This window comes from Ranitomeya imitator, chromosome 3 (assembly GCF_032444005.1).
Source record: "Ranitomeya imitator isolate aRanImi1 chromosome 3, aRanImi1.pri, whole genome shotgun sequence".
Lineage (NCBI taxonomy): Eukaryota > Metazoa > Chordata > Amphibia > Anura > Dendrobatidae > Ranitomeya > Ranitomeya imitator.
In genome coordinates this window covers 697,671,211-697,698,105 of record NC_091284.1, presented here as the reverse complement: position 1 = coordinate 697,698,105, position 26,895 = coordinate 697,671,211, and the positions used below count along the sequence as shown (strand labels likewise).

Genomic DNA, 26,895 nt, shown 5'->3' with positions numbered 1-26,895 from the left:
TGGAGATTCTTTCCTTATTACTCTGCCTTGTGTCATTTACCAGTTTGTCCGAGAACATATGAATAAACTGACACCTGGGTGTTACACATTGTAGTTGTGTGTCTATACTGTCCGACATTGTCCAGTCATTGCGGACCATGCAGGGACACAGCTTTTGACAACACCCAGTAAGTTATTCCCACATTTCTAGGAAGAATAAAGGGGAACGGTACAGCACAGAGATCTCAGGAAAGATGTGCCAGGATTGTCTCCAAGGTATTTACAACAGACACGAGATGGCAGGGCCCAGATAACAAGCTGACAGAACCAACATTACACAAGTCTTCACAGCTCCACAACTCACCTGTCCTCCTCCAAAGCGTTTCCTCAGAGACTCAATCTGGTCATTTTCCAATTTCTGAAACAATGGGCTCACCTGAGAGATTACAGAACGCATTGGTTATTAGATCAGTTATTGAGGTAACAATCCTATATATTCTTACTTCTGGCATTAGGAATTTGAAGAGCAACTGTTTTAATATTTTTTTTTCATAGATCAGCAGTACAAGTGAAAATAAAAAAAAACAACTAAATTTGCCTTTTTTCCTCCTCTTCCTGCACTGGTCAGTCTTAAAATTTTCAATTCATGGGTAAAACCTGTCTTCAGAGAATACACATATGCAAAAGGTATGAATGAAAGGGTGACACTATGTCTAAAAACTCTTCTTTATTGAGGGGAACTTACAACATGGATGCGGGGGGAGCAGGTCACCGAATGGACGACGGCCGTTTCGCAGACCATAGCTGCTTCAACAGGTACTTGGACCCTGTGAAGAGGCTGTGGATGGCGAAACGGCCATTGTCCACACGGTGACCTGCTCCCCCCCCCCCCCCCGCATCCATGTGGTAAGCTTCCCTCAATAAAGAAGATTTTTTGGACACGGAGTGCCACCCTTTCATTCCTAAAGACGGTGTCGATTCAGGATGCTGCACCTGCTGTAGCTAGAAGCCCGAGGATGCCGGTGTTCTCCTCCTGGCCGCAGAGAATACAGATATTCCCATTACTGAGATAGGCACTGGCAATTGGTGCCTCAAGTTCTATGGAACTAGCAGTAGCAGGTTTTCCTCCAGCTCCTCGTCCCCTTCATAGAATTTAAAAGCACCAACTACCATCTATCTCACTAATGGGAAAACCTGTCTTCATTAAATTCACATATTACCCAGGGACTGAGAATAAATGATCAGTCTAGGAGGAAAGGAAGCAGATTTCTCTGATAAGACATATTACAAAGTCTCTTATTTTCACGTGTACTATTGAAGTATGAAATAAAATGACGGTTACTCTTTAAGGGTTTTGTCTCACCATAGAAAGCAGGGATGTAATATGGTGGTTATGCCATACAACATGATCAGTGGTTTTTTCCCTTTAAAGTAAAAACAAAATTCCAGCACTGAAACAGTAATTTGAATGCAGTAGATTTCCTAAAGTCTGTTTTGTAATGTATATATCTTTTTTTTTTGTTTGTTTTTTTTTTGCACCGTTAAAAAAACAGCCGTGAAATCAGAAAAATGATTTTGAGGAATAGTATCCATCTTTATATTCTTGTTTTGGGCAGAACTTCCATGAATTCTTTCTCCACGATTATCGGTTCTATAGTAAATGGCAGACACTCACAGCTCCGATGCGATGGCCTTGGGGCAGGATGCAGTGGAAATCCATGGTCAGCACACTTGCTTCTTGCGGCATCAATAGCTGCTCTTGGATGACCTCGCTTATCGAGGGCATATATGGCTGCAGCATCACTGAAAGCAGCGCTGCCATATTTACTGCCATGCCAGTCACGGTGCCCGCACGTGTCCTGCAGTACAAGCACATAAGAGTATATACCACGCCAGCATGGAAGACAACTGCACCCAAAACATCACATTAAATGAAACGCCATGACCCATTTGAATAATTTTGACTTAAAGGGGATTAGAAAATAATTTCTAAAACGCCCTAAACTGTGGCGTACTAACTTAAGCAATCAGACATAGCCCTACTGCTTACCCCTCCTTTGCACTTTACGGGTCTCCGCTGCCCACCGATCAGCAGCCACAGCCCCAGGTGATAACTTCTTTGGCTCCGCAGTCTTTAGTGCAGGCACAAGTGCCAACAGGACTGATCATGTACGGTCAAAGGGGCTGTCCATTGAAAATAAGTCAGCACTATCAGCATTACAAGTCCGGCGGGGGTGCACTGATCAGAACAGGAAATTTGTATCCCAGATGGGAAACTTTTACCATCATTATGAAATGAAGCAGCAGGTTAGATGCCGACTACTTTTCCATTCATTCTCTGTGGGGCTGTCAGAAAAAGCCGGGCACAGTGCATGGCAGCCCCAGAAGGAAGGAACAGAGCAGCGGTTGAGATTATGCGCTCCGATCTAACAGGGATGAGTTTCCCATGCAGATCCCAACAATCAGACCCCCATCAATCAACGTTATCACCCATCCTAAGAACAGTTGAGAAGTTGTTTTAAACAAAAAAATAACTTTAGGCCGAGTTCACACTGGGTGTTTTTGCAGATTTTGTTATGCCTTTTTTTAATGCTAATTTTCAGCTGCGCCTAAGGGTATGTGCACACGTTCAGGAATTTTTGCGTTCTTTGCACGTTTTTCCGCCATAAAAACGCTTTAAAAAAAACGCATGCATATGCATCCTATCATTTAGAATGCATTCCGCATTTTTTGTGCACATGTTGCGTTTTTTTCCGCAAAAAAAAACCCCATTCCGGAAAAAGAAGCAACATGTTCATTATTTTGGCGGATTTTTTTTGCGGATTTCCCATTGTTTTGGAGTTTCTGGGAAAAAAAACGCATAAAATCCGCACAAAAAATGCGCAAAATCCACAAGAAAAAAAACGCATGCAGAATTCCTGCAGAAAACCTCAGGTTTATGTCAGGAAAATTCTGCATGCATTCTGAACGTGTGCACACACCCAAAACCAACAGTCTATGAGATTTCAGAAATCTCATGCACACATTGTTTTTTGTTTTTTTTTACATCAGTATTTTGTGGTTTGCAAGGTTTATTGCACAGTGGAGCAGCACCAATAGAAATGAATGGGTGGTGAAAAAAAAAAAATGCTGAAAAAAGGCACCAAAACCACAGGTATCAGGTTTGGCTGCGTTTTATGTGCCAAAACCTGACTATAGAATAGGACTTTTTTTTTTTTTTTTTTTTTTGCATTAAACTTCATAAGCATGCACAAGAGACAAATCCGCAGCAAAAAATGCACAAAAAACAAGAAAAACTTTTTTTTTCCTAAAGCTTCTTTCCTGTCAAGAGATCAGGTTTTGCTGCAGAAAAAAAAAAACGCTGAAAAAACGCCCTGTGTGAACTTACCCTTAAGATCTTGCTGTTTATAAAAGGCTCTACAACCTATATCAACCATGACTGAGTCCGGCGGGGGAGGGGGCCGCAGTGCTGAGGACCCAGTTACAGAAAGGTGGCAGCACTGCTTTCAGACTTGTACGGGGCTGGAGTCCATGGTAGGGGGCTCGCCTGCAGAAGGTGTGCTCTGGTCTGCAGCGCTTCGGGCAGCACCAGCGGATGTATCGCTTAAACTATGGCTGCCGATCCACCTGAGCCTGGTGCTGGTGGAGGAGCAGGCAAGGGTGAATGGGCTTTTGGGGGGCCTGCTTCAAAACTTGCTGGAGGGCGGGTGGGATGCTAGTTACATCACTGATAACACAAGACAACGTCAAGTAAAATGCTTTCTATATTGTGCCATACCCCTCTATAGGAATGAATGCACTTACTGTTCCTGCGGCGTCCCTTTTATGCATTTCCACGGTTCATTCACTTGGATGTATTGGTTTCCATGACGGGAAATGTTCAGAATGCATCTAAGGGCATCTCGAATGCTGAAAGGATAGAACCCTATTAATGTTAACCCTTCCATTTCCAGTCTTATTAAGGCAAGACTCGAAAATGCAAAGCTGTAGCATGGTCATGCTGATCCCGCTGGTGACCCCCTGCAACTTACCGAACTTTCTCCAACAGCTGGTTGTATTGGTGTAGCTCAGCTGTCACCTGCGCCAGGAGCCTCTTGTCCTCTGCAAGCAGATCCATCTTGGGAACGTGACTGTTAAAGAACTTCTGCACAAACATGCCAGCCCTGAAACCAAGGATCTGTTAGAAGGTTTGTGCATGGACTTAGAGAACCAACCGGATCCAAGTCACCAGAACCTCGAGCTCTGGAGTCAGAGATCGGCTCCCTCCTTACAACCATGCGTGTGTTACTCTAGATATGTCACTGTAGCCGGGCAGGGTGGGCGCAGCCGCAGCGGACATATCTGGCTTTCTCTGAAACGTTGCAGCATGTTAGTAATGAAGTGCCTCGGACAGCTTGAATCATCTGACAACATACAAACATGCAGTATTTCCAACATACAAAATATTCTGTTCAGCATTTTTTTTTGCTTCTATGTGTCCTCCTTGTATTGTAATGTGAACATGTTAGGTTGGGGGGAGACTCTGGAGAGAATCAGTCTCCTCCACCCTCTGGCAGCTGACAATATAGTCGTTTTCTGCTAACAGAAGACGTCATCTCAGCTCTACTGGCACTTTAAAGGGAACCTGTCACCCCGTTTTTTCAGATTGAGATAAAAATACTGTTAAATAGGGCCTGCGCTGTGCGTTACAATAGTGTATGTAGTGTACCCTGATTCCCCACCTATGCTGCGAAATACATTACCAAAGTCGCCGTTTTCGCCTGTCAATCAGGCTGGTCAGGTCAGGTGGGCGTGGTGACATCGCTGTTTCTTCCCCAGCTTTCCGTTGGTGGCGTAGTGGTGTGCGCATGTCCAAGTGCCGAATCCACTGCGCGCACATGAAGAAACAGCGCGCGATCTGCGCTATTACCCTTGTCATCGGTGGGAGCGGCCATCTTCCTGGGGCCGCGTGTGCGCAGATGGAGTGCTCTGCTGCACGGGGCTTCAGGAAAATGGCCGCGGGATGCCGCGCGTGCGCAGATGCAGATCGCGGCGGCCATTTTCCTGAAGCCGAGATGCAAACTCAGCTTTGGGAAAATGGCCGCCGCGATCTCCATCTGAGCACACGCGGCATCGCGCGGCCATTTTCCTGAAGCCCGTGCAGCAAAGCACTCCATCTGTGCACGCGCGGCCCGAGGAAGATGGCCGCCCCCACCGATGACAAGGGTAATAGCGCAGATCGCGCGCTGTTTCTTCACGTGCGCGCAGTGGATTCGGCACTTGGACATGCGCACACCACTACGCTACCAACGGGAAGCTGGTGAAGAAACAGCGATGTCACCACGCCCACCTGACCTGACCAGCCTGATTGACAGGTGAAAACGGTGACTTTGGTAATGTATTTCGCAGCATAGGTGGGGAATCAGGGTACACTACATACACTATTGTAACGCACAGCGCAGGCCCTATTTAACAGTATTTTTATCTCAATCTGAAAAAACGGGGTGACAGGTTCCCTTTAAGGGTCTTTCCTGAAAAGCAGGGCAGAAAGTTATTTTTATTGGTTGATAGAGAGGAGTCCTTAGCTAATAAGACACATGGACGGATGATTCAGTTATGACAGTTATGCTTTCTTCGTGTTGATTATTAAATCTCTTGTAGGCTGCAACCCTGACATGACAGAACTGACATCCAGTAACATTTATTTACCTGTTGACAAAGTTACCCAGGTTGTTAAGCAGCTCGGAATTATTTTTCAGCATCAGATCGCCCCAGCTGAACGCACTGTCCTGCCCCTCTGGGCGCACGTAGAGTAGATAAAATCTCCATATGTCAGCGGGAATACCAGTGTCCTTCGCCATGTCGCCAAACACACCCACTCCGCGACTCTTAGAGAATTTTCCATCCTCATAATTCAGGTATTCTGTTGGGAGAACATTCAGAATAGGAGAACAATATAAGGCTATTAACCCTTCCATGACGTGGCCAATGTCTGTTTTTTTCCTCCTCTTCTTCTGTCCACATAGACACTTGAAGGATTTGCTACCTGCGATTGTTAGAGGCAGGTGCTGGCTGTAACACACAGCCATTACCTGCCAGGTACGGGGCGGACTCAACCCATGAGCCCGCGCCATACACCAGCTTCCAACCTGCGCCGTACATGTATGGCGCATGTCCTGAAGGAAATAAACAATAGTTTCTAGTGTGTATTAGATAATTCTAGAATAGGTATATTCACCAAATATAAGATTATGTGTCTAAAAATACAAGATGCCTAGCAAAACCCAACCTGGCAGCCCTAGGACCATATGGCTGGAACATCCCTATGCTCCGGAGTGATGAACTCCAGGGACCGGATTCTTTCCCAGAAATAACAGCATGTTTAGATTCCAGCAAACAGCCTCATGGAGCAATGCTAAGTGAAACGCTTTACAATCTGAATTAGGCATCCACATTGAGGGATATCACCTTATTAGTGAGGTGTAATAATAACATTTCCATAAACTACTAATTAATAATATAAATATAGAGAAATATTTGCCATAGGGACCCAAGTATAGGTGCCTATATGCAAAAATTAGAAGTGACACATAAGATTAGAATTAAAAATTAATTTTATTCATACACAAATTAAAATGTGACCTACATAAAAATCAGAAGTAGGTGCTAAGAAAAAGGAGGCTAGAAAAAACCTCTCCACTTTCTTATACAGCAGCTGTATTAACTGAGGTATATCACTGCCTGGATTACTCTGTTTTGAGTTTATTTTGTTCACATTGGTCAGAGATTCTCTGGGCCAGCCATCTCTGACACTCATCTGACTGGCATGGGCATAGGCAAGGCATGACAGCTCCTTCCATGCATTCAAGGGAGGTGCTTGAGCACCACCTTGTGGTTACTGGTATTATTACATTGATATAAAGGACTTCCTTATATACAGAGAGCCATTTAGGTAAAGAGGTTTTATCTCCTTTTTTCACTGATTAATCACAATTGGCAATATTTATTATAATCTTTATGTCATTATGCCTAAATTATAGTTGCCATCAGTGTTAAAAGGATTTATGTAATTTTGATTTTTATCTAAACCCCAGGCACTTTAGATCAACACAAATGCCTTTTTTGCCAGCTATGAACATTAATTGACATCCTTGCTGCTATTTATATATTAATTGAGTTTTTTCTAGCCTCCTTTTTCCTAGCACCTACTCCTGATTTTTTGATTTTTATGTATGTCACATTTTAATTCATGTATGAATACAATTTATTAATTTTAACGCTAATCTTATGTGTCACTTCTAATTCTTGATTATAGGCACCTGTACTTGGGTCCCTATGGCAAATATTTCTCTATATTTATTCTTGATCCCATAGAAGTGCTACTCATTAAAATGAGTTTATGTTAATTGTGGAAAAATCAGTATTTATTAAATAATAGTATATTCAATGGTGTTTTATATTAATACCGCTGCCATTGTGGTAATTGTGCACTACTACTAGCTAACCAGTCCACTCTACATTACATTACTCGCACAATCATAGGAAACCCTGGCACACCAGTCTTACTAAAGAACTGAGGCTAGCTTCCAGGGTTGCTGAGTGGAGATGGAAGAGATCCCACTCCAACAAGCACTTCATCACATACAAAGAGTCCCTCACCAATTTAAAGTGCACACTTACTGCTGCAAAACAAATCTATTTGTCATCTCTCATATCCTCCGTCACACAAACACCTAATCCAACACTTAATTCTCTCCTCCACCCCCCAGCATATCCTCCCTCTCCCCTAATCACAGCTGAAGACTTTGCTTCATTCTCCAAGCAGCAGATTGACTACATCCGAGAAAGATTTGGCCTACAGTCCCTCCTCCCAACTACTGAGCCCTCCTCCTCCAAAACCAGCTTCTCCACCATAATAGAAGATAAAATTTCCTCTCTACTCTCCAGATCATATCTCACCACCTGTGCACTTGACCTGATCGCATCCCAAACTTCACCAGTCTTCATCTTAACCCTGTCACGACATGCGCCGTACTATTACTGCGCATGCCGTGTCACCCCCTTTGATGTGGGCTCCGGCGGTGAGCCCACATCAAAGTCGCGACATGTCAGCTGTTTTGTACAGCTGACATGTGCGCGCAATAGCGGCGGGTGAAATCGCTATTCCCCCGCCGCTATTAACCTGTTAAATGCCGCTGTCAAACGCAGACAGCGGCATTTAACCGGCGCTTCTGGCCGGAAATGATGTCATCGCCGACCCCGTCACATGATCGGGGGTCGGCGATGCATCAGGAAGGTAACCATAGAGGTCCTTGAGACCTCTATGGTTACTGATGACGGCCTGCTGTGAGCGCCCCCCTGTGGTCGGCGCTCACAGCACACCTGCATTTCAGCTACATAGCAGCGATCTGATGATCGCTGCTATGTAGCAGAGCCGATCAGGCTATGCCAGCTTCTAGCCTCCCACAGAGGCTATTGAAGCATGGCACAAGTAAAAAAAAAAAATGTTTTTAAAAATATGAAAAAAATATAAAAAATATAGAAGTTTAAATCACCCCCCTTTCGCCCCATCCTAAATAAAACAATTAAAAAAACAAAAAAAAAAAAACACCTACACGTATTTGGTATCGCCGTGTTTAGAATCGCCCGATCAATAAAAAAAAAAAAGCATTAACCTGATCGCTAAACAGCGTAGCGAGAAAAAAATCTGAAAAGCCAGAATTACGTTTTTTTGGTCGCTGTGACATTGCATTAAAATCCAATAATGGGCGATCAAATGAACGTATCTGCACCGAAATGGTATCATTAAAAACATCAGCTCGGCACGCAAAAAATAAGCCCTCACCTGACCCCAGATCACGAAAAATGGAGTCGCTTCGGGTATCGGAAAATGGCACTTTTTTTTTTTTAGCAAAGTTTTGAATTTTTTTTCACCACTTGGATAAAAAAAAAAACCTAGACATATTAGATGTCTATGAACTCGTAATGACCTAGAGAATCACAATGGCAGGTTAGTTTTAGCATTTAATGAACCTAGCAAAAAAGCCAAGCAAAAACCAAGTGTGGGATTGCACTTTTTTTGCAATTTCACCACACTTGGAATTTTTTTCCCGTTTTCTAGTAAAAGGCATGGTAAAACCAATGGTGTCGTTCAAAAGTACAACTCGTCCCGCAAAAAATAAGCCCTCACATGACCATATTGACAGAAAAATAAAAAAGTTATGGCTCTGGGAAGGAGGGAAGTGAAAAATGAAAACGCAAAAACGAAAAAGGGACGCAACTTGAAGGGGTTAATCCTAACCCTTCTCTTCAACCTATCACTAACAACTGGTGTCTTCCACTAATGAGTCAAAAATGCCTCAATCACATCAATCCTCAAAGCCATCCCTTGATCCATCCTCTGTGTCTAGATGTCGCTCCATATCACTTCTCCCCTATGCCTCAATACTACTGAAACAGCATGTCCATTTTGAACTATCCTCCCACCTTTCCTCCTGCTCCCTCTTTGACCGGTTACAATCTGGCTTTCTGACTGCATCATTTAACCAGAACTGCCCTAACTAAAGCCACCAATGACCTACTAATCTCTAAAGCCAAGAGACATTACTCTGTCCTCTGCCATCGACATAGTGGACCATTCCCTCTTACTACAAATTTCCTCATGTCTGGGCATCACAGACTTGGCCCTATCTTGAATCTCTTCATACTAACAGACCAGAAATTCAGTGTCTCCCAGTCACACACCACCTCCTCCTCTCACCCCTATTATAAGACGGTGTCCCCCTAGGTTTAGTTGTAGGACCCCTGCTCTTCCTCATCTACACCTACAGCCTGGGACAGCTCAAAGTTCCAGCGCTTTCAGTATCACTTCTATGCTGATGACACACAGATCTACCTGTCTGGATCCAATATCACCTCACCACTAACCAGAATCCCACAATCTCTGTCTGCTATTTCATCCTTCTTCTCTGCTCGATTTCTAAAACTTAACATGGACAAAACAGAATTCATCATTTTTCCCCCATCCCATTCAACCCCCCAGCAGACCTATCTGTCAAAGTTAATGGCTACTCACTCTCCCCAGTCCTGCAAGCTCTCCTTCAAACCACATAGCCAAGCCCTTTCCAACTCCACCTCAAAAATATTTCCCAGATCCTTACATTCCTTAACCAAGAATCTGAAAAATTCTAGTGCATGCCCTCATCATCTCCCACCTCGACTACTGTAACCTCCTGCTCTGTGGCCTCTCCTCTAGAACCCCTCCAAACTATCCTAAACTCTGCTACCTAAATAATTTTGTTGCCATGGCGGCTTTCTGTTGCCGGGTAGCTTGGTGTGGGCTCCACATACCTCTGGGTCCTGTTGGTGGCGCATGCGCCGCCATGCCGCTGCTCCCTTCATCGGCCACCTCGATACTTTACATATCCCTCTGAATGGATGCCGTCGCTGTGCGCATGCGCCGCCTGTGTCCCCTTAGCTGCGCGTTCCACGTCATTGTTGCCATGGCAGTTTCTGCCGGGTCACATGACGTGGATTCCGCGCATTTCCGGGTTCTCCTGGCGGCGCATGCGCCGCCATGCTTCTGCTCCTTCATTGTTAGGATCTCCCCGCATATATATACACCTCCGGTTCCTCCTGTACATCACCCCCTGACGAAGGACACAGTCCGAAACGCGCGTCGGGGTGCTCTGTACCTGGAGGATTGGACGGCATTTAGGAGAAGGTAATATTGTTGCTGTTTGTACGTAACTCTGCATTGGTCTCCAGTTTATGCTGCATTATCCATATACTTGCACACTGCACTTTTTGCTTGTGAGTTCAACCTCACGGCCATGTTCTCCTATGTTCAAGGCGCTGCATGTTTTATTGCGCACTGCACTTATTCTTTTGCACATATATACACTTGTTGTACAGCTCATGTTATACCTATGAGCCACTTTTTATTTATTTTTTACACCTAGTTATACACTATATTGTTCTAATTATACTTATATTGCCATCACATTTTTATAGTGGTTCTATTTATATTTTTATTGTTATCACATTTTATTCAGTACCTATTTCTAGTACTTCCATCTCACACACAGTATAGGTTTATATATATTTTTTTTTACACATTTTGCAGCACAACAGAAAGTTATCAATCATTTTTTACGTACTATGTATGTTGAGTGCTTTTTTCTATTGTTATTTTGCTGTATATTTTGTTTTGTACACCTTTTCCTCCAGTTACAGGCACAGTACTGCTGTTGCCATTTTTATATATAAATATATATATATATATATATTTTTTTATAATAAATGCATTTTACCATATTACACCTGTTTGTTATTTGATTGGGTCTTCAATTCGGCCATCAGTTCTTATCCATTTACGTGTTTACTTCTATACATAGGGCTTTTTTGTTGTTCCAAATAATCCACCTGTTCCCCTGCTATTCCCCAGCCTCTCCCCTCTGTCCATCCCTGCACTGGCTCTCCATTGCCCAGACATTCCAGTTCAAATCCCTAACCATTGCATGCAAAGCCATCCACAACCTGTCTCCTCCATACATCTGTGATCTCGTCTCCCGGAACTTACCTGCACGCAACCTCCGATCCTCACAAGATCTCCTACTCTACTCCCCTCTTATCTCCTCTTCCCACAATCGCATACAAGATTTCTCTCGCGCATCACCCCTACTCTTGAACTCTCTACCCCAACATATCAGACTCTCGCCTACCATAGGAACCTTCAACATGAACCTGAAGACTCACCTCTTCCGAGAAGCCTACAACCTGCAGTAAACCTTGTTACACCACATCGCTGCACGGCCCGCTGTACCCTCACCTACTGTATCCTAACCCATCCCTTGTAGATTGTGAGCCCTCGCGGGCAGGGTCCTCTCTCCTACTGTACCAGTTGTGACTTGTATTGTTCATGATTATTGTACTTATTTTTATTATGTATACCCCTTCTCATATTTCAAGAGCCATGGAATAAGTGGCGCTATAATAATAAATAATTATGTTTCTACTTTGGGACGAGTTTTGAGACAGAAGATTATAAAATAGCTGGTAAGCAGGCGGCAAGAGGAAAACACATGGTAGTGACAAGTCAGAAACACGTGTATTGCATTATATCCCCTTCATTGGTTCCATTTGGTATCACAGCCACCTACCTGTCGCTATGAGGTGGTTCACCAATGTGTAGTTGTCTTCTGCTCCCAGGAGACAGGATGGGAAAATAACGCTATGAAATGGAACATTGTCCTTTGCCATAAAGTTATAGAGCTGGACCTGAAACAGAGAGGATGTGGAGCACAAAAAGAAAAGTTAAAAAACATCTAAATGTAATAGGTGGGAAATTTATCTCGGAGTGCTAAAATAGAGGAAAAAGAAGAGATGCACAACTGTATATGAATAAAACTCATTTAATGAAATAAAAGTGTCCACACTTTACTGTGCACTAATCTGACAACATGGCTTTCAGGACAAATAGAGATCTCCTTCTATACACAAGGGTGCATACAATATAGAAGCGTAATATTGCTGATTATTTTGGCATAATATAATACAATTATTGTAGATTGCACTATTACCTGCTGTGGATTTTTCCACCACTTCTCCCACTGGTCTGTATAATTGGCGGTAATAGAAATATACCCAATTGGAGCATCAAACCAGACGTAAAACACCTGGAAAACAACAGTTTTGGTCATGGTGACTTGTTAGAAATAGCACAAGACATTTCACTGCAAATCAGGCAGTAAAACAGAAGGCACCTTGTCTGTGAAGCCCTCCAGTGGCACAGGCGTGCCCCACTTCAAGTCTCTGGTGATGCACCTTGGTTTTAAGCCATCTCGGATCCAGGAGCGCGCTATGTAACGGGCATTCGAGGTCCAGTCTCCAGTTGAAAAGGACTGCTCCAGAAATGTCTCCAGGCGCTCTTCTAGCTGAGAAGACATAAATAATGATAGAACTTGGTAAGACAACAAATGGTGAGCAATATGTGTACAAGAAAACATTGTTAAGAATAAATCATATTAATTTCTAATCAACATTTCCTCAAGAATAAAGTAGCATTTACACCATGGAGAACAGGAAGTTTCAGCATTCGCCTTATCAAAGATAAAGGATTCAGATTTTTTTTTTATTTCATAATATTAAAATTCAATATGATAAAAAAAATCCAAGTAGAAACAAACCACAGTCTTATGAGCCTACGCCTTTCAAACTGATTTTATTTCAATGGTTCTTGGTCATAGCTAAAGATATTGGCCCCCATTAATCAAGACCAGCCATTCCGGCCGTGATGTGGGAGTGTGATGGAGCGAGAAATTCCCAATTCATGAAGAGGTGCACACATCTGGGAGACTTTCTGGAGTATAGACAGCCACAGCCCATCATGAATTTGATGAGCTGTGTTATTTCACACACACCCCAGTTCTGCCCATTCTGGTGGAGCTGAGAGAAACTGGGAAAAGGGAAAAAGTCACAAAATGTTCCCACAACCAGAGTTGCTTCCTTTTCTCCTAACCATATAACAATAGGATGTACTGCCGTACATCATCTACCAGACAATCACCTGCTAAGCACTATTTTGGACATTTAATTCTTGAAAGGTGAAGTGGAAAAATGTTTAAACTTTTTCCTAAATATCATCTATGTCATCCATGGCAATCGTACTTATTTTCTGATTGTTTATTGTTCTGGTTTATTCGACGCGTTTCAAAGTTTAAAATTAGAAAATCCCCGCATGTGTTGCAGCTGTCGAATAGCCACGAGACATGAAGCTGCGGGGACTCAGACATATTTTTCGAGCACGGCGAAGTCGCTACTAGCACCTGAGCATGCACTGATAACATCTTATTCGAAAACACTTGCTCATCACTAGTTGCCATCTTTTGAAATTTGCCATAATGTGAGTCTGAGAAAGAAAAGCGAGACTGAAAGCAGGGACTGAGGCCAGTGGTAACATGTTTTGAACAGTGCTGCAAAATATGTTGGCGCTGTACAAAGAGACATAAAATAAATATATAAGAGCAGTAACAATCATTGAGCCACAAGTATGTCAGCAAACAAAATGCCCAACGACTTCGGACGCACCTTTGGCAGATCCAGAAAGAGATGTTGAGAGGATTTCACTACCGGAGACCGTTTACAAACTTTGCACTGAGGTTTCTATATAAAAAAGCAAAAACTATATTAGATTACACATTTAGGAAGAATCTATAAAAAAACCCACTAGGAACTAGTAATTTTCTACATTTTATTATTGGCCATTTCAGGTTTTTATAACAAGTTGCAAGCTATAGCAGGGCTGTCCCTAAGGGAATCTGTCAGCAGGTTTTTGCTACGTACTAAAAGTAGCACGAGGTAAGGACAGAGACCGTTGACTGACTAGACGGTGTGTTGCGGTTTCAATAAAATCAGAGGTTTATCAGCCGGAGATTATTCTAGTCACTGCTTCCACAGTTCTTTCAGTCTGTCATGGTGCAGTAGCTTTGCAATCCTTCTCTCCAGGATTACTGCCACTTGTACAATGTAATGTGATGTACCTTTAATTCTACGGCGTTTATGAGCTTGCCACATTTGTCACATTGGTCCCCTCTGGCTTCCTCGTAGCTGCAGAACGGACAGGTTCCTTCTACAAAGCGGTCTGCCAGGAATCTCTGACAGTTCTCACATCGGAGCTGCTCCACTGTATCTCTCAGCAGGAAGTCTCTTTGCAGCAGTCGGTTGAAGATGTCCTGAGCAATTCTACAACAGAGGACAAGGCGGTAACATCAGAATATCCTAAAGCTCTGGGACACCTTCTCCTGAACCTGGAGTGCTTCTGGATGGTACAGTAATAATGCCTGGCACTGTGCCTCATAAAATCGGCTAATTTTCCAACCCGCATGGTTACCCTTATACGTTATTTATAAACTGAACAAAATCACCAGATCAAAAAAATACACAGCTGATATCATGAAAAAGAAAATAATATGCAAAGACTCGCTGTCAATCACTGGTCAAGAAGTGTAAGGGGAGGGATCTGCAACCAGGTACAGGATGAACACTGCTTAGTCTGATGCTCAGCTGGTGCGCCCATTGTGATCTATGGGCACGTTCATATATCCGTCTTTTGCTTTGCTTTTTTTAGGACCAATTGTCAGCACAAAAAAAATGTAGACAACCTTTTTTATACGATTTGCTGATCCATCAAACTCATCCATTCAAGTGAACAGATCTGCGTAAAAAATTACTGGCACTTAATTGACATCCAAGTGCTGTCCATTTTTTTTGTTTAATGGGTAGGAGAACCTTGGAAAATGTAATTTTTTTGGGATGCAAATAAATGGATGCCATACCGATGGTAAAAACAAACATGGACCAAAAATGAATGAAAATTATCTTTTTTTCTAGCTGCAAAAAAGCGCCTGTCTGAATGAGGCGTCAACCCGATAACACTGCTCAACATTAGCATATGCCAAAATAATCCTACAAAAAGTTCATGCAATGCATGCTAAACCATGGACTCGTAAGCTCAGTGATCGAGAAGAATGGACTCCGTTATTAGCAATTGTTATGGGCTGCTAGAAGGCTCAATGAAGAGGAATTCAATCCTTTCCTTTTTATTTGGGGAGGGGAACTATGGTGAAAGATTGTCTTTAAATGAAAATAATCTGTAATTAATAAATACTGATTTATTATGGACTTTGATGATCCCTATGTAGTTATCTCCTTCTAATGGAAGCCGCAGGTAGACTGTTTTAGGATTTACCTGAATGATAAGGGAACACAGGATTTGGAGCTCTGTATGAGCTCGGACCACAAGAGAGAGGGACTATATCTATTAAATAGAAGCTTCATAATTCTGCCTTAAATCACAGCTATTAACTACCTCTCCATTGTGTAACACAGAAGTATGTAATTCCTTAATTATTCATGCTGGCCTTCCAGGGAGAACAGATATTAACCTATAGTCATCCTTTAGCACTATGTTAAACAATACTACAGGGGGGATCCAGTACATAAAATGTCCTTTCTAAATATCTATCTTTACACCCGTTTCACTTTTGCAATTAGCTTTACTATGAAATATCATATCCTCTCGCTCTCTATCCATCCCTAAATGCTTTTTTTTTTTATTTTATTTTTTTTTACTGCACTTCCTGTGACGTTTCATTTGAGATGAGTCTAACACAGGAGGCTGGAGCTGCACTCACTTCCCTTCAGCATTTATCACCTGAATATGTGAGGATCCATGATGATAGACGCTATGGGAGAAGCGAGTGCAGCGCCGGCATTCGGTCTCTCTCTCCGCTGTCGCAGCATCTAACTGTAAAACAAGAAGTCATTTCTTGTTCCACCACCTTTGCCCCCTCACAGGAATACTATTACCCTTAAAGTACTGTGTTAAAATGTGTATTTTAGCATATGTGAAAGCTAGCAAAATAAAAAAGAAAATTTTAATTAAGTGTAAAGGGAAAAAGTGGGGGATTCTGCCATTTTTATTGCAAGAAGTTGGAAACGGTATAACAATTTATTACTTACGTCGTTTGTTGTGCAGTAGTAGTTCTTCCAAAATAATCAAAGGAAATATCAAACCACTTGTATATCGCGGTGTGAACAGCATTGTACTTGTCGCAGATCTGCTGTGGGGTTAGCCCTTCCTCCATCGCTTTGGTTTCTGTGGCGGTCCCATATTCATCTGTCCCACAGACATAGAGGGTGTTCCAATTCCGTAGCCTGCAGTACCTAAAAGATCGGAACCGAAAGAGAAACATACATGAACATAGAGGAAATTGCAAAGATAACGACCTAATTAGCAACATGAAAAATTTACTAATTAAAGAGGACCTGTCACCGCTTGAAAGGTATCCAGTTTTTGTTCCTATTTTTAAATAGTGCTTCTCTCTGGAGTATTCTGCTATTTTTGACTTTTTAAAATTCACAGTATGCTTCCAGAGATGTGGCCTTTTTATTTAGTACTAATTTTGTTATCTTTCCAAGGGGGTGTGGCTAGCCAGATTAACTGGGGTGGTGTATTTAGTATGCATTATTACCTTGCAAGCAACGCCCCCTTGGTAAAGACCATACAAACTACAACTAAATAGAAAAAATGATATCTCTGGAACCGTAAGGGGAATAGTAAAACAAAATAAAAGCAAAAAGTGACTAGTCTTTTGCTCTAATGTTACAGTATTTGTATTAGTTCAAGAGAAATACAAACTTTTTATTAAGTGTGCCCAATATGAGACAATTTTTATGGTTTTTACCAATGGGGGTGTTGCTCACAGGGTGAGTATGTAAATAGTAACATAGTTAGTAAGGCCGAAAAAAGACATTTGTCCATCCAGTTCAGCCTATATTCCATCATAATAAATCCCCAGATCTACGTCCTTCTACAGAACCTAATAATTGTATGATACAATATTGTTCTGCTCCAGGAAGACATCCAGGCCTCTCTTGAACCCCTCGACTGAGTTCGCCATCACCACCTCCTCAGGCAAGCAAATAGTAACATAGTTAAGCAGCCTAACGTAGTAAAGCAGCCTAAATACACACAAGAATAAAATCGGAGCAAAAACTGGCCACTTTTGTCTTAGTGACAGTTCCTCTTTAATATGGTATTCCTTACATTGAAAGTTATTCCGCCTCTGTGGGATAGATGATAATTTACAGCAATCAGGTCCCGAACAATCACGACAACATCTTGAGAAAGTCGAGTACAGTGCTCAGATATTCCTTACAATCCCAATGATAATGAAGGGAGCAAACAAAGCTCCTCTATATTCAAGATGGGGTCGTGCAGATATCGACTCTGGGAATCCAAAGCCCCGTTCTTGGGATTCATGTGGGTCCCGACTCCCAACACTACGGCTCTTTTTGATTAGAAATGAATCCCTAAACCATAGAGATCAACTTTCAAAGTCTGAGAATACCTCTTTACGCCTTCAAACAAAAAGGATATAGAAAGACTTCATGACTTCCAAATATCATCACTGAGGATGGAAAAATTGCTGACTGTGGGATGGCACAATATTGCATTTTGCAATAGGAAGTGATGGAATAGACCGTTATAACGATAGATTATAGATAAAACATTAGACCGGTGGTGAAAATAAAAGACTGCCAATTAAACATAAGTGAATACCAAAAGATAATGAAAACAACTAGCTTCAATGCATTAGGCTGCTTTCACACGTTGTGTCTGCAGTGCAGTTTTTGGGCCACAATCGCAATGTTTTATCATCATTTTCAAAAAAATGTGGCAAAATTTTGAAGGTTTTCCTGCGATCGTGGAAAAGAAAACACACCGTGGATGCAATGTGCGTGAGCTTTAAGCTAAAGTCATCATCATTACATGAAATCTTTACTCTGTACTTGTTAGATCTTGTGTAAAATCTACTTATCTGTTTGACAAAAGTCAGACTTCGTTATACTGTTAAAATTCAAAACTTAAAGGGATTCTTCACTTACAAGTAATCATCTATCCCCAGGTCAAGTGATAATTTGTTAATTTGTGGGGGTCCGGCCACTGGTACCCACACGAATAGGCAGAACGGTGACCTTTTTTCCCCTGTTACAATGGTTCATGCTCGACCTGCGCTGCATTCATTTCCTATGACTGTGTTTGGATTTTTGGATCAGCCCTGTTGGGAATGAATGGAGCGCCGGTTGGGAATCCACCCCGCAAAGACATTTTGTAATGAGGATAAAAGTTCCCATCTTGGGTAAAAATTCCCAGATATGCCGAGCGGTCAGAAGATGTCAACTCTTCAGCAGATAGGTGATAACTTGTTCCAACCGAACAATGCATGTAATATAATATTTGAAAGAGAAGGTGTCACCAATGATCAGCTGCTCACAGGATGTTCTGCCGCTAGGTTGCCTAATAATTAGCTTAGTGAGCAGCAGAACCCAAAAAAATTCAACGGCCCTTCATGTAATATGCAAGAGTGCGGAGTCCTCCAGAATGACAGAGGCTCTTTGCATATGGATCTCTAATAAGTGAGGATCCTGGACGGGCGTCATCACTATGACCGAGAACTCCCATACAGACAATATGAAAAGAGTAGGTTTTGTTAAGTAGATGACCTATTTAGGCCAGTAAAGGCACTGATGGGCAATCGGATGTGGAGATCTGAGCATCATCAACACTATAACCACCATGTCATATGGACAATCTCACCTGGCAAAGACGTCAGCACTGAGGACGGAGCCAATGATGTTTCCCAAGTGAGGAACGTTGTTCACGTAGGGCAGGGCGCTGGTGATCAAAACATTCTTCTCTCCGTCTCTAGGAAGCCTATGATGATAAAGAGCACCTCATGTATGTGTTTTACAGGACAGCTAGAGACATGTCTAACAACCTGTGTATCGTTCAATGCCATTGTATAATCTGATAACATGTCTCCATCTATTCTCAGAAAGCAAAAAACATATTTAGGCCTTGATTAATCAAAGCAATTACGCCAGAATTCGGGCATAAGCTGCTATGAAAAGTTGCTGAATTTTTACCCAATGTGGAATTGAACAAAATTTTTGTGACTTTTGTCACTCCGGGGCAGAAGGGGGAGTGACGCCAAAGCTCATCTACTTCATGACGAGCTAGGGGCTTCCGTACTCCAGAAATCTTACTCCAATCCGCTGGTCAGACGCCTCTTAATGAATCAGGAGCATCCGACTCCAGCATCCGTCCTAAACGACACCGGTCTTGATGAATTAGCGCCATTACACTGGTAACAGTTTACCATAGACATTGGAAATCCCACTTCGGTCACATTCGATCAGTACAGATTTCAGCAGTAGGTTATATCAGCGTTTCAAGGAAAATATCAGAATTGGAAACTAACTATACAAAATTCTAATTGAATGATATCTACTTGGCTCACTATGTGAATGATAGATTATACAGCACAAGGTAAATAAACGGCCACGACTCACAGAGGGTGCACCCTGGGTTTAGGCCTTGGAACATCTGTAAGACCCTTGGACCAAGACTCTGTGGCGGCAGCAATATCCTCCTCAGAGAAAGTTTGGACAGCTGAATCTGTCAACTGGGAAAAAAGAAAAGTTTGTGTATATTATGGTGCGTAATCTAACAAACCAGAGGTGGGAACATATCAAGAGCAATTGGTAATGATAATTATAACTACAGTGATTGTATGGCAGGCTCACTTTTGTATCAGTAGGTGAACAGTGCCGATGGCGTCATGTTCACCTGCCCACGTCTCATCTAGTACTTGCAGGCATCAAGACATCAGAAAGAACCACTCAGCGTCTTCTGCAGAAGTGAGCAGCTCCAGATAACACCATTAATTCAGACAATTTAACAACTTACATATATAATACCTAATAACTACTGATGAGCGAATGTGTTTGAATAAGGCGTTATCTGAGCATGCTCGGGTGCTAGTCGAGTGTCTTCGGCGTGCTCGAATAATATGTTAGAGTCTGGCGGCTAACAAACAAGCAATCCCTGCATGTGTTGCGGATGTTGAACAGCCAGGAGACATGCAGCCGCATATTTTTCGAGCACGCCGAAGACAGTCGGTTACCACACAAGCATGCTTGGATTACACCGAATCCGAGCACGTTCACTCATCACTACTAATAACCAACAAAATAAAGTATTATTAATAAGAGAGCCACTATTGACACTGAATAATAATGTGTGCACATAGAAAAGTCTCCATAAATTGTTGGATGCAAACCTCCTGTTCATTGCAGGCAGAGGTATCGAACGGGGGAAAAGGTGCGGGCAGTTTCTGAAGATACGCTTTTAATGCTGAAGGCCCCTGGCCTTTGAGAACGGATTCAGCAGCTTTTTGACACGGCTCCAACTCCGTCACCTTTATGAACCAATTCTTTAATGAAGCCAAATCTTCTGCAAAAAAGAAAATCACTACTGTCAAATCCCCCCGACAAGGAGTCACGTGCATAAGTCACTGAGGTATTTATATACGGTACTTACACCAGGGAAAAAGACCACCATAGAAACTTCTGGGGGAAATGACAGATCTTCATATATTCTATCACTATATAAAAACGGGATGGCTGCTGTGCATAGGCAGCTATACCAGACCAGGTATACGTAAAGACGCCCTGGCACCCATATGGAGAGGAGGCTGCTGCTGTGCATAGGCAGCTATACCATACCAGGTATACACAAAGACACACTGGCACCCATATGGAGCTAGGAGGCTGCTGGTGTGCATAGGCAGCTATACAATACCAAGTATGCATAAAGACACACTGGCACCCATATTCATACACTTCAAATTTATGTTAAGGACCTATAACTCTGCCCTTCACCTCGCCAAGCAGACCTACTTCACCATTCTGATCTCCTCACTATCCAACAACCCCAAGAAACTTTGACACCTTTCACTCCCTCCTCAGGCCAAAAGCACAAGACCCTATCACAGACATTTGTGCTGATGACCTGGCCTCCCACTTTATAGAGAAAATAGATAATATCCGTCAGGAAATCCGCTCCCAGACACCAAGTTCAGTGACTCCCATCCCTCCCTGCATCTCCCCTAGCTCACTCTCCACATTCGATCCCATCACAGAAGAAGTTTCCAAGCTCCTCTCTTCTTCTCATCCGACTACATGCTTTACCGACCCCATTCCCTCTCATCTCCTCCAGTCTCACTCTCCAGTCGTCACTACTCACCTAACTACAATCTTTAATCTCTCCCTCTCCTCTGGCATTTTCCCCTCCTCCTTCAAACACTATCATTACTACATTACTAAAGAAACCCACCATTGACCCATCCTGCACAAATAACTACAGACCGGTCTCCAATCTCCCCTTCATCTCTAAACTCTTGGAGCGCCTGGTCTACTCCCGCCTTACCCGTTACCTCTCCACTCACTCCCTCCTAGACCCTTCACAGTCCGACTTCCACCCCCTACATTCGACAGAAACTGCACTTATCAAAGTGACCAATGACCTTCTGACAGCAAAACGTAACGGTGACCACTCTCTGCTCATTCTTCTCGACCTCTCTGCAGCTTTCAACACTGTTGACCACCGTCTCCTACTCTCTGGGCTCCAGTCACTAGGCATTAAGGACACTGCTCTCTCCTGGTTCTCCTCCTATCTTTCTGACCACTCCTTCAATTTTCTGTTCTCTGGCTCCACTTCATCTCCTCTTCCTCTCACTGTCAGGGTATCTCAGGGCTCAGTCCTTGCCCCTTCTCTTCTCCTTCTACACAGCCCCAATTGCACAGACCATCAGCAGATTTGGCTTTCAGTACCATCTTTATGCTGATGACACACAACTATACACGTCATCCCCTGACCTTACCCCCGCTGTACTACAGAATGCCACTGACTGTCTGTCTGCAGTCTCCAACATCATGTCCGCTCTCTCTCTGAAACTCAACCTCTCCAAAACTGAACTTCTTCTGCTCCCGCCATCTACTAACCTCCCTAAATCTGACATTTCCCTCTCCGTGGGTGGCACCATAATAACACCCCGGAAGCAGGCACGCTGTCTGGGTGTTATGTTTGACTCCGATCTCTCCTTCACATCCCATATACAATCTCTTGCCCGCTCGTGCCGCTTACACCTAAAGAACATCTCTAGAATCCGCCCTTTTCTCACCATGGAGAAAACAAAAACCCTCACTGTCGCCCTGATCCACTCCCGCCTGGACTACTGCAACGCTCTATTAATTGGCCTCGCCCTTACTCGACTTTCCCCTCTCCAGTCTATCCATAATTCAGCAGCCAGGGTCGTCCATCTGGCTAATCATTACTCGGACGCGTCCGCTCTTCGCCAGTCGTTACACTGGCTGCCCATTCATTACAGGATAGAATTCAAAGTACTTGTTCTCACCCACAAAGCTCTCCACAGTGCGGCACCCCCTTACATCTCCTCCCTCATTTCGGTCTATCGGCCTAGCCGACCGCTGCGCTCTGCAAATGACTTTCGACTAACCTCTGCACTAATCCGTACCTCCCACTCCCGACTCCAAGACTTCTCCCGTGCTGCGCCAATCCTCTGGAACGCTCTACCCCAAGATATTAGGACCATTCACAATTTGCATAGTTTTAGGCGCTCGCTCAAAACACATTTGTTGAGAGCGGCCTATCACGTTCACTAATCAAAGTCATTTTATGTTTGTGTGTAGCCCATTCACTACTTCCATCTATCCCCCACCCCCTGAAGATGGCTGGACCATCATTGTAAATACATCATTGTAAATACACACCTGTACTTTGCATCTCCCCCTCCTCATTGTAGATTGTAAGCTCTCACGAGCAGGGTCGTCTTATTTTGCTTTAATTATTGTATTGTTAACGTTGTTTCTTATGACTGTTGTGTTTGAAACTGTTAAACTGTAAAGCGCTGCGGAATATGTTGGCGCTATATAAAGATTATTATGATATGGAGAGGAGGCTGCTGCTGTGCATAGGCAGCTATACCATACCAGGTATAAAGATGCACTGGCACCCATATGGAGAGGAGGATGCCTGACGTGATATCATTTGATTGTTTGTAGCTACGGCCTTTTAAATAAGGCAATGAAAAATGCACCAAGTGAAATATGTGAATTATATCTTTGGTTTGGATGCACAGTGACTAAAATATTTCAAGGGCTGAGACCACATTATAGAATATTTAAAAAAAAAAAACCCTTGAAGGATTTCTACCAAGTTTGTGAGTTATCTCTATAGGGGCTCTCTGGAGGTCCATCCTCTGGGATCAACATCCATTCCCAAGAAAAGAGCTCTATAGTGCTCCTCCTGAGTGGCCTGAAGGTCAATAATGTGCAACCTCAGAGTGCTGGAATATAGATAAATGCTATTCTTACAACCTGGTGTTTGTTGCACAACATAAACCAGCAAAAAGCCCTCGTACTTTACCCCAACCGCTCACTGCCCACGTATAAGCTAAGAAAACAATGTAGAGCGGACGTATCTGCAGTACGTGTCTCACTAATATCTCACAGAGTTGCTCATAACCCATTTTTTTAGGCAAGTTACCTTCTTAGTTCATTGCTATGCCAAAGAGAAAAAAACATTTAAAGGGAACCTGTCACCATGAAAATGCCATCCAATCTTAAAGCATCATGTGATAAAGCAGGAGGAGCGAGCAGGTTGTTATGTAGTTTTGTGGCGGCTACTGAAACAGACTAAGGGATAAAGTTAAACGCTTAGGAAGCCTTTGCAGGTGTTTTTTGTTAATTATTCTAATTTACGGAGATAATGACTTTTGGGTTTTCATTGGCTGTAAGCCATAATCATCAGCATTAACAGAATTAAAACACCTGAAATAGATCACTCTGTAATGACTATATAATATAAGAGTTTCACTTTTTGCATTGATGAACTAAAATAAATTAACTTTTTGATGATATTCTAATTTTGTGAGAAGCACTTGTATATCAATCCCTCTGCGTCACCTGCTTTGTAATCTAATTCCTGCAGACTGGATGGCATTTTCTTGGTGTCAGGTTCCCTTTAATAATATTTAAAGCTGAAACTTACCCGACAGAGTAGAGACATCATGAATAATAGGAAAAATGGCACCCCACACCACGATGTCAGCAACAGACACTGCATCCTATAAACCGCAAAGACTGAAATCAGCAAACAACCAAAGTCATATTGGACACCTGTAGGCCTCACTATAGATGGTAGCACGATGGCTCAGTGGTTAGCACTGTTGCTTCACAGTGATGAGGTCCTGGGCTCAAATCCTACCACGGACAATATCTGCAAGGAGTTTGTATGTTCCCCGCGTGTTTAGGTTGGTTTCCTCTGATTTCCTCCCACACGCCAAAGACATACTGTTAGGGAATCTAGATAGTGAGCCCCAATGGGGACAGTGATGATGTCTGGAAAGTGGCACTACATAAGTGAATAAAATAATATATAAATGGAGAACCGGAGACACAACATTACGCCCATTGTAGGCCCGGAGAGGGTTATATATGAGGACATATCTAATACAAGAAATCTCAGACACGTCATCTAGAGCAATAATTATGGGAGGGACAGATGAATAACCTGAGGTGCTTACATAAGGTGTATCGGGCCGCTATATAATTCCAATATAATCCGGAGCTGTACTCACGCCTGTAAGATAGGATTTCTTAGCAAGATTTTGAGAAATATGTCTAAACTGCCTGCCAACAAATGTTAGCGTTTCTTCCTTTTTCTTCCCCTGCACGATATTAGCATGCAATGCCGTAGAGACGACTGGCTAAAGATATAAAATACACACAGGATTAGGTTACAGAAAAGAAATAAACTGAACTGGTAAAAAAGCTAAATGTGTATTATCATGCTGGAGCAACTTGCCTGAAGCTCTTTTGCCTCCCATTCCACCCACTGATTATTTAGGTCATCCTCCTCCTTCCCAGCTGCCAATGAAAAATACCTATAAAAGGAGAGAAAAGCAAAATATATTTATAACACACAATAAAAGGCCCCCAAGGCCATAGTCACACGTTCAGTATTTGGTCAGTATTTTACCTCAGTATTTGTGGGTCAAAACCAGGAGTGGTGATAAATACAGAAGTCTTGATTTTGGCTTACAAATACTGAGGTAAAATATTGACCAAATATCGAACGTGGCCTAAAACTCACAATCGCATAGGAAATTGCCAGGTATCACTAAGGGAGAACTAATAAGGAACCTTTACAAGGCGGAACCATTTATAGCATATAGGACCACCTTAGAAAATACAGTTTATACACTCTGGGCACAATTAGGCAGTGAGTATTTTGACCAAATCATCATTATGTAGATTTCCCACCTCCAACAATATAAACGCGAATGCTTACAGGATAAAGCAGATCAGGTGATGTGTATCTGTGTAATAAGGAGGTTGTGACCTAAGGATATAACACCCTTTATCAAGGCGTGCAGAATTATTAGGCAGATTGTTTTCCTCAGGCAAAGTGGTCCAAAAAATATAGTTCTTACCGATAACGGTATTTCTCTGAGCCCATGACGGCACCACGGAGAGAGGGGATCCGCCCACCAAGGACAGGAAACCTACGGATAAAAAGGCGGTACCACTCTCCTGCATCAGTTGTTTACATAGATAATGATGGGAGACTACTAAGACATTTGTAAAAATTTTAACTGTTTAGCATAACAAGATACCGCGTGACTTTAAATTATAATAGACTATGGCACTATTCCATGTGTGCACCCATAAGTGAAGGGAGGGAATGTACGGGTGCCGTCATGGGCTCAGAGAAATACCGTTATCGGTAAGAACTATATTTTTCTCTGATCGCCCATGACGGCACCACGGAGAGAATTACATAGATAGTACATTCAGGGAGGGACCACTGCCTCCAGAACCCTTTTACCAAAAGTAAGGTCTGAAGAGGAGATTAGGTCCAATCTATAGTGCCTATAGAATGTGGATGGTGAGGACCAGGTAGCAGCTCTACATATCTGGTCTATGGAAGCTCCGGCCTTCTCCGCCCAGGAAGTTGCTACTGCCCTTGTTGAGTGAGCTTTAACCTCCCCGGGAACGGGCATCCCACTTGCTGAGTATGCTAGGCTGATGGCGTCCGTGATCCATCTTGCTATGGTGGCTTTAGATGCTTTTTTCCCCTTCCGGGGACCCTGGAAACACACAAACAGAGAGGAATCCTCCCTACTCTCTCTAGTGACTTCTAGGTAATGTAAGAGACATCTCCTTACATCTAGTGTATGTAGATTTTGTTCCTCCTTATTTTTAGGATTGGGACAGAAGGAGGGAAGAGATATCTCTTGAGACCTGTGAAATTTTGAAGCCACTTTCGGGAGATATGCTGGGTCTGTTTTTAAAACAACCCTATCCTCTAGAAATTGTGTGTGAGGAGGCCTGGCTGAAAGGGCCTGCAAGTCGCTGACCCTACGGGCAGAAGTAAGGGCGACTAAAAGAGCTGTTTTGAGAGATAGCGTTTTTATTGTAGATTCATGTAATGGTTCAAATGGAGGA

General features: G+C 42.8%; 1 protein-coding gene across 2 annotated transcripts in view; it reads right to left on the bottom strand.

Moving 5' to 3' along the window:
- Nucleotides 1-26,895, bottom strand: part of MARS1 (methionyl-tRNA synthetase 1) — a 72,786-nt gene that overhangs the window by 4,494 nt on the left and 41,397 nt on the right. For both annotated transcript variants that reach the window (XM_069758559.1, XM_069758560.1), the window contains exons 3-19: nucleotides 25,253-25,331; nucleotides 25,026-25,154; nucleotides 24,437-24,512; nucleotides 20,646-20,818; nucleotides 19,876-19,988; nucleotides 19,121-19,237; nucleotides 16,480-16,683; nucleotides 14,499-14,700; nucleotides 14,047-14,121; nucleotides 12,723-12,893; nucleotides 12,540-12,635; nucleotides 12,120-12,237; nucleotides 5,668-5,881; nucleotides 4,011-4,142; nucleotides 3,784-3,888; nucleotides 1,655-1,838; nucleotides 344-415 (exon numbers count right to left, since the gene is read on the bottom strand). In XM_069758559.1, coding sequence (XP_069614660.1) covers nucleotides 344-415; nucleotides 1,655-1,838; nucleotides 3,784-3,888; nucleotides 4,011-4,142; nucleotides 5,668-5,881; nucleotides 12,120-12,237; nucleotides 12,540-12,635; nucleotides 12,723-12,893; nucleotides 14,047-14,121; nucleotides 14,499-14,700; nucleotides 16,480-16,683; nucleotides 19,121-19,237; nucleotides 19,876-19,988; nucleotides 20,646-20,818; nucleotides 24,437-24,512; nucleotides 25,026-25,154; nucleotides 25,253-25,331 — 2,260 coding nt within the window. The remainder of the gene's footprint in view (nucleotides 1-343; nucleotides 416-1,654; nucleotides 1,839-3,783; nucleotides 3,889-4,010; nucleotides 4,143-5,667; nucleotides 5,882-12,119; nucleotides 12,238-12,539; nucleotides 12,636-12,722; nucleotides 12,894-14,046; nucleotides 14,122-14,498; nucleotides 14,701-16,479; nucleotides 16,684-19,120; nucleotides 19,238-19,875; nucleotides 19,989-20,645; nucleotides 20,819-24,436; nucleotides 24,513-25,025; nucleotides 25,155-25,252; nucleotides 25,332-26,895) is intronic.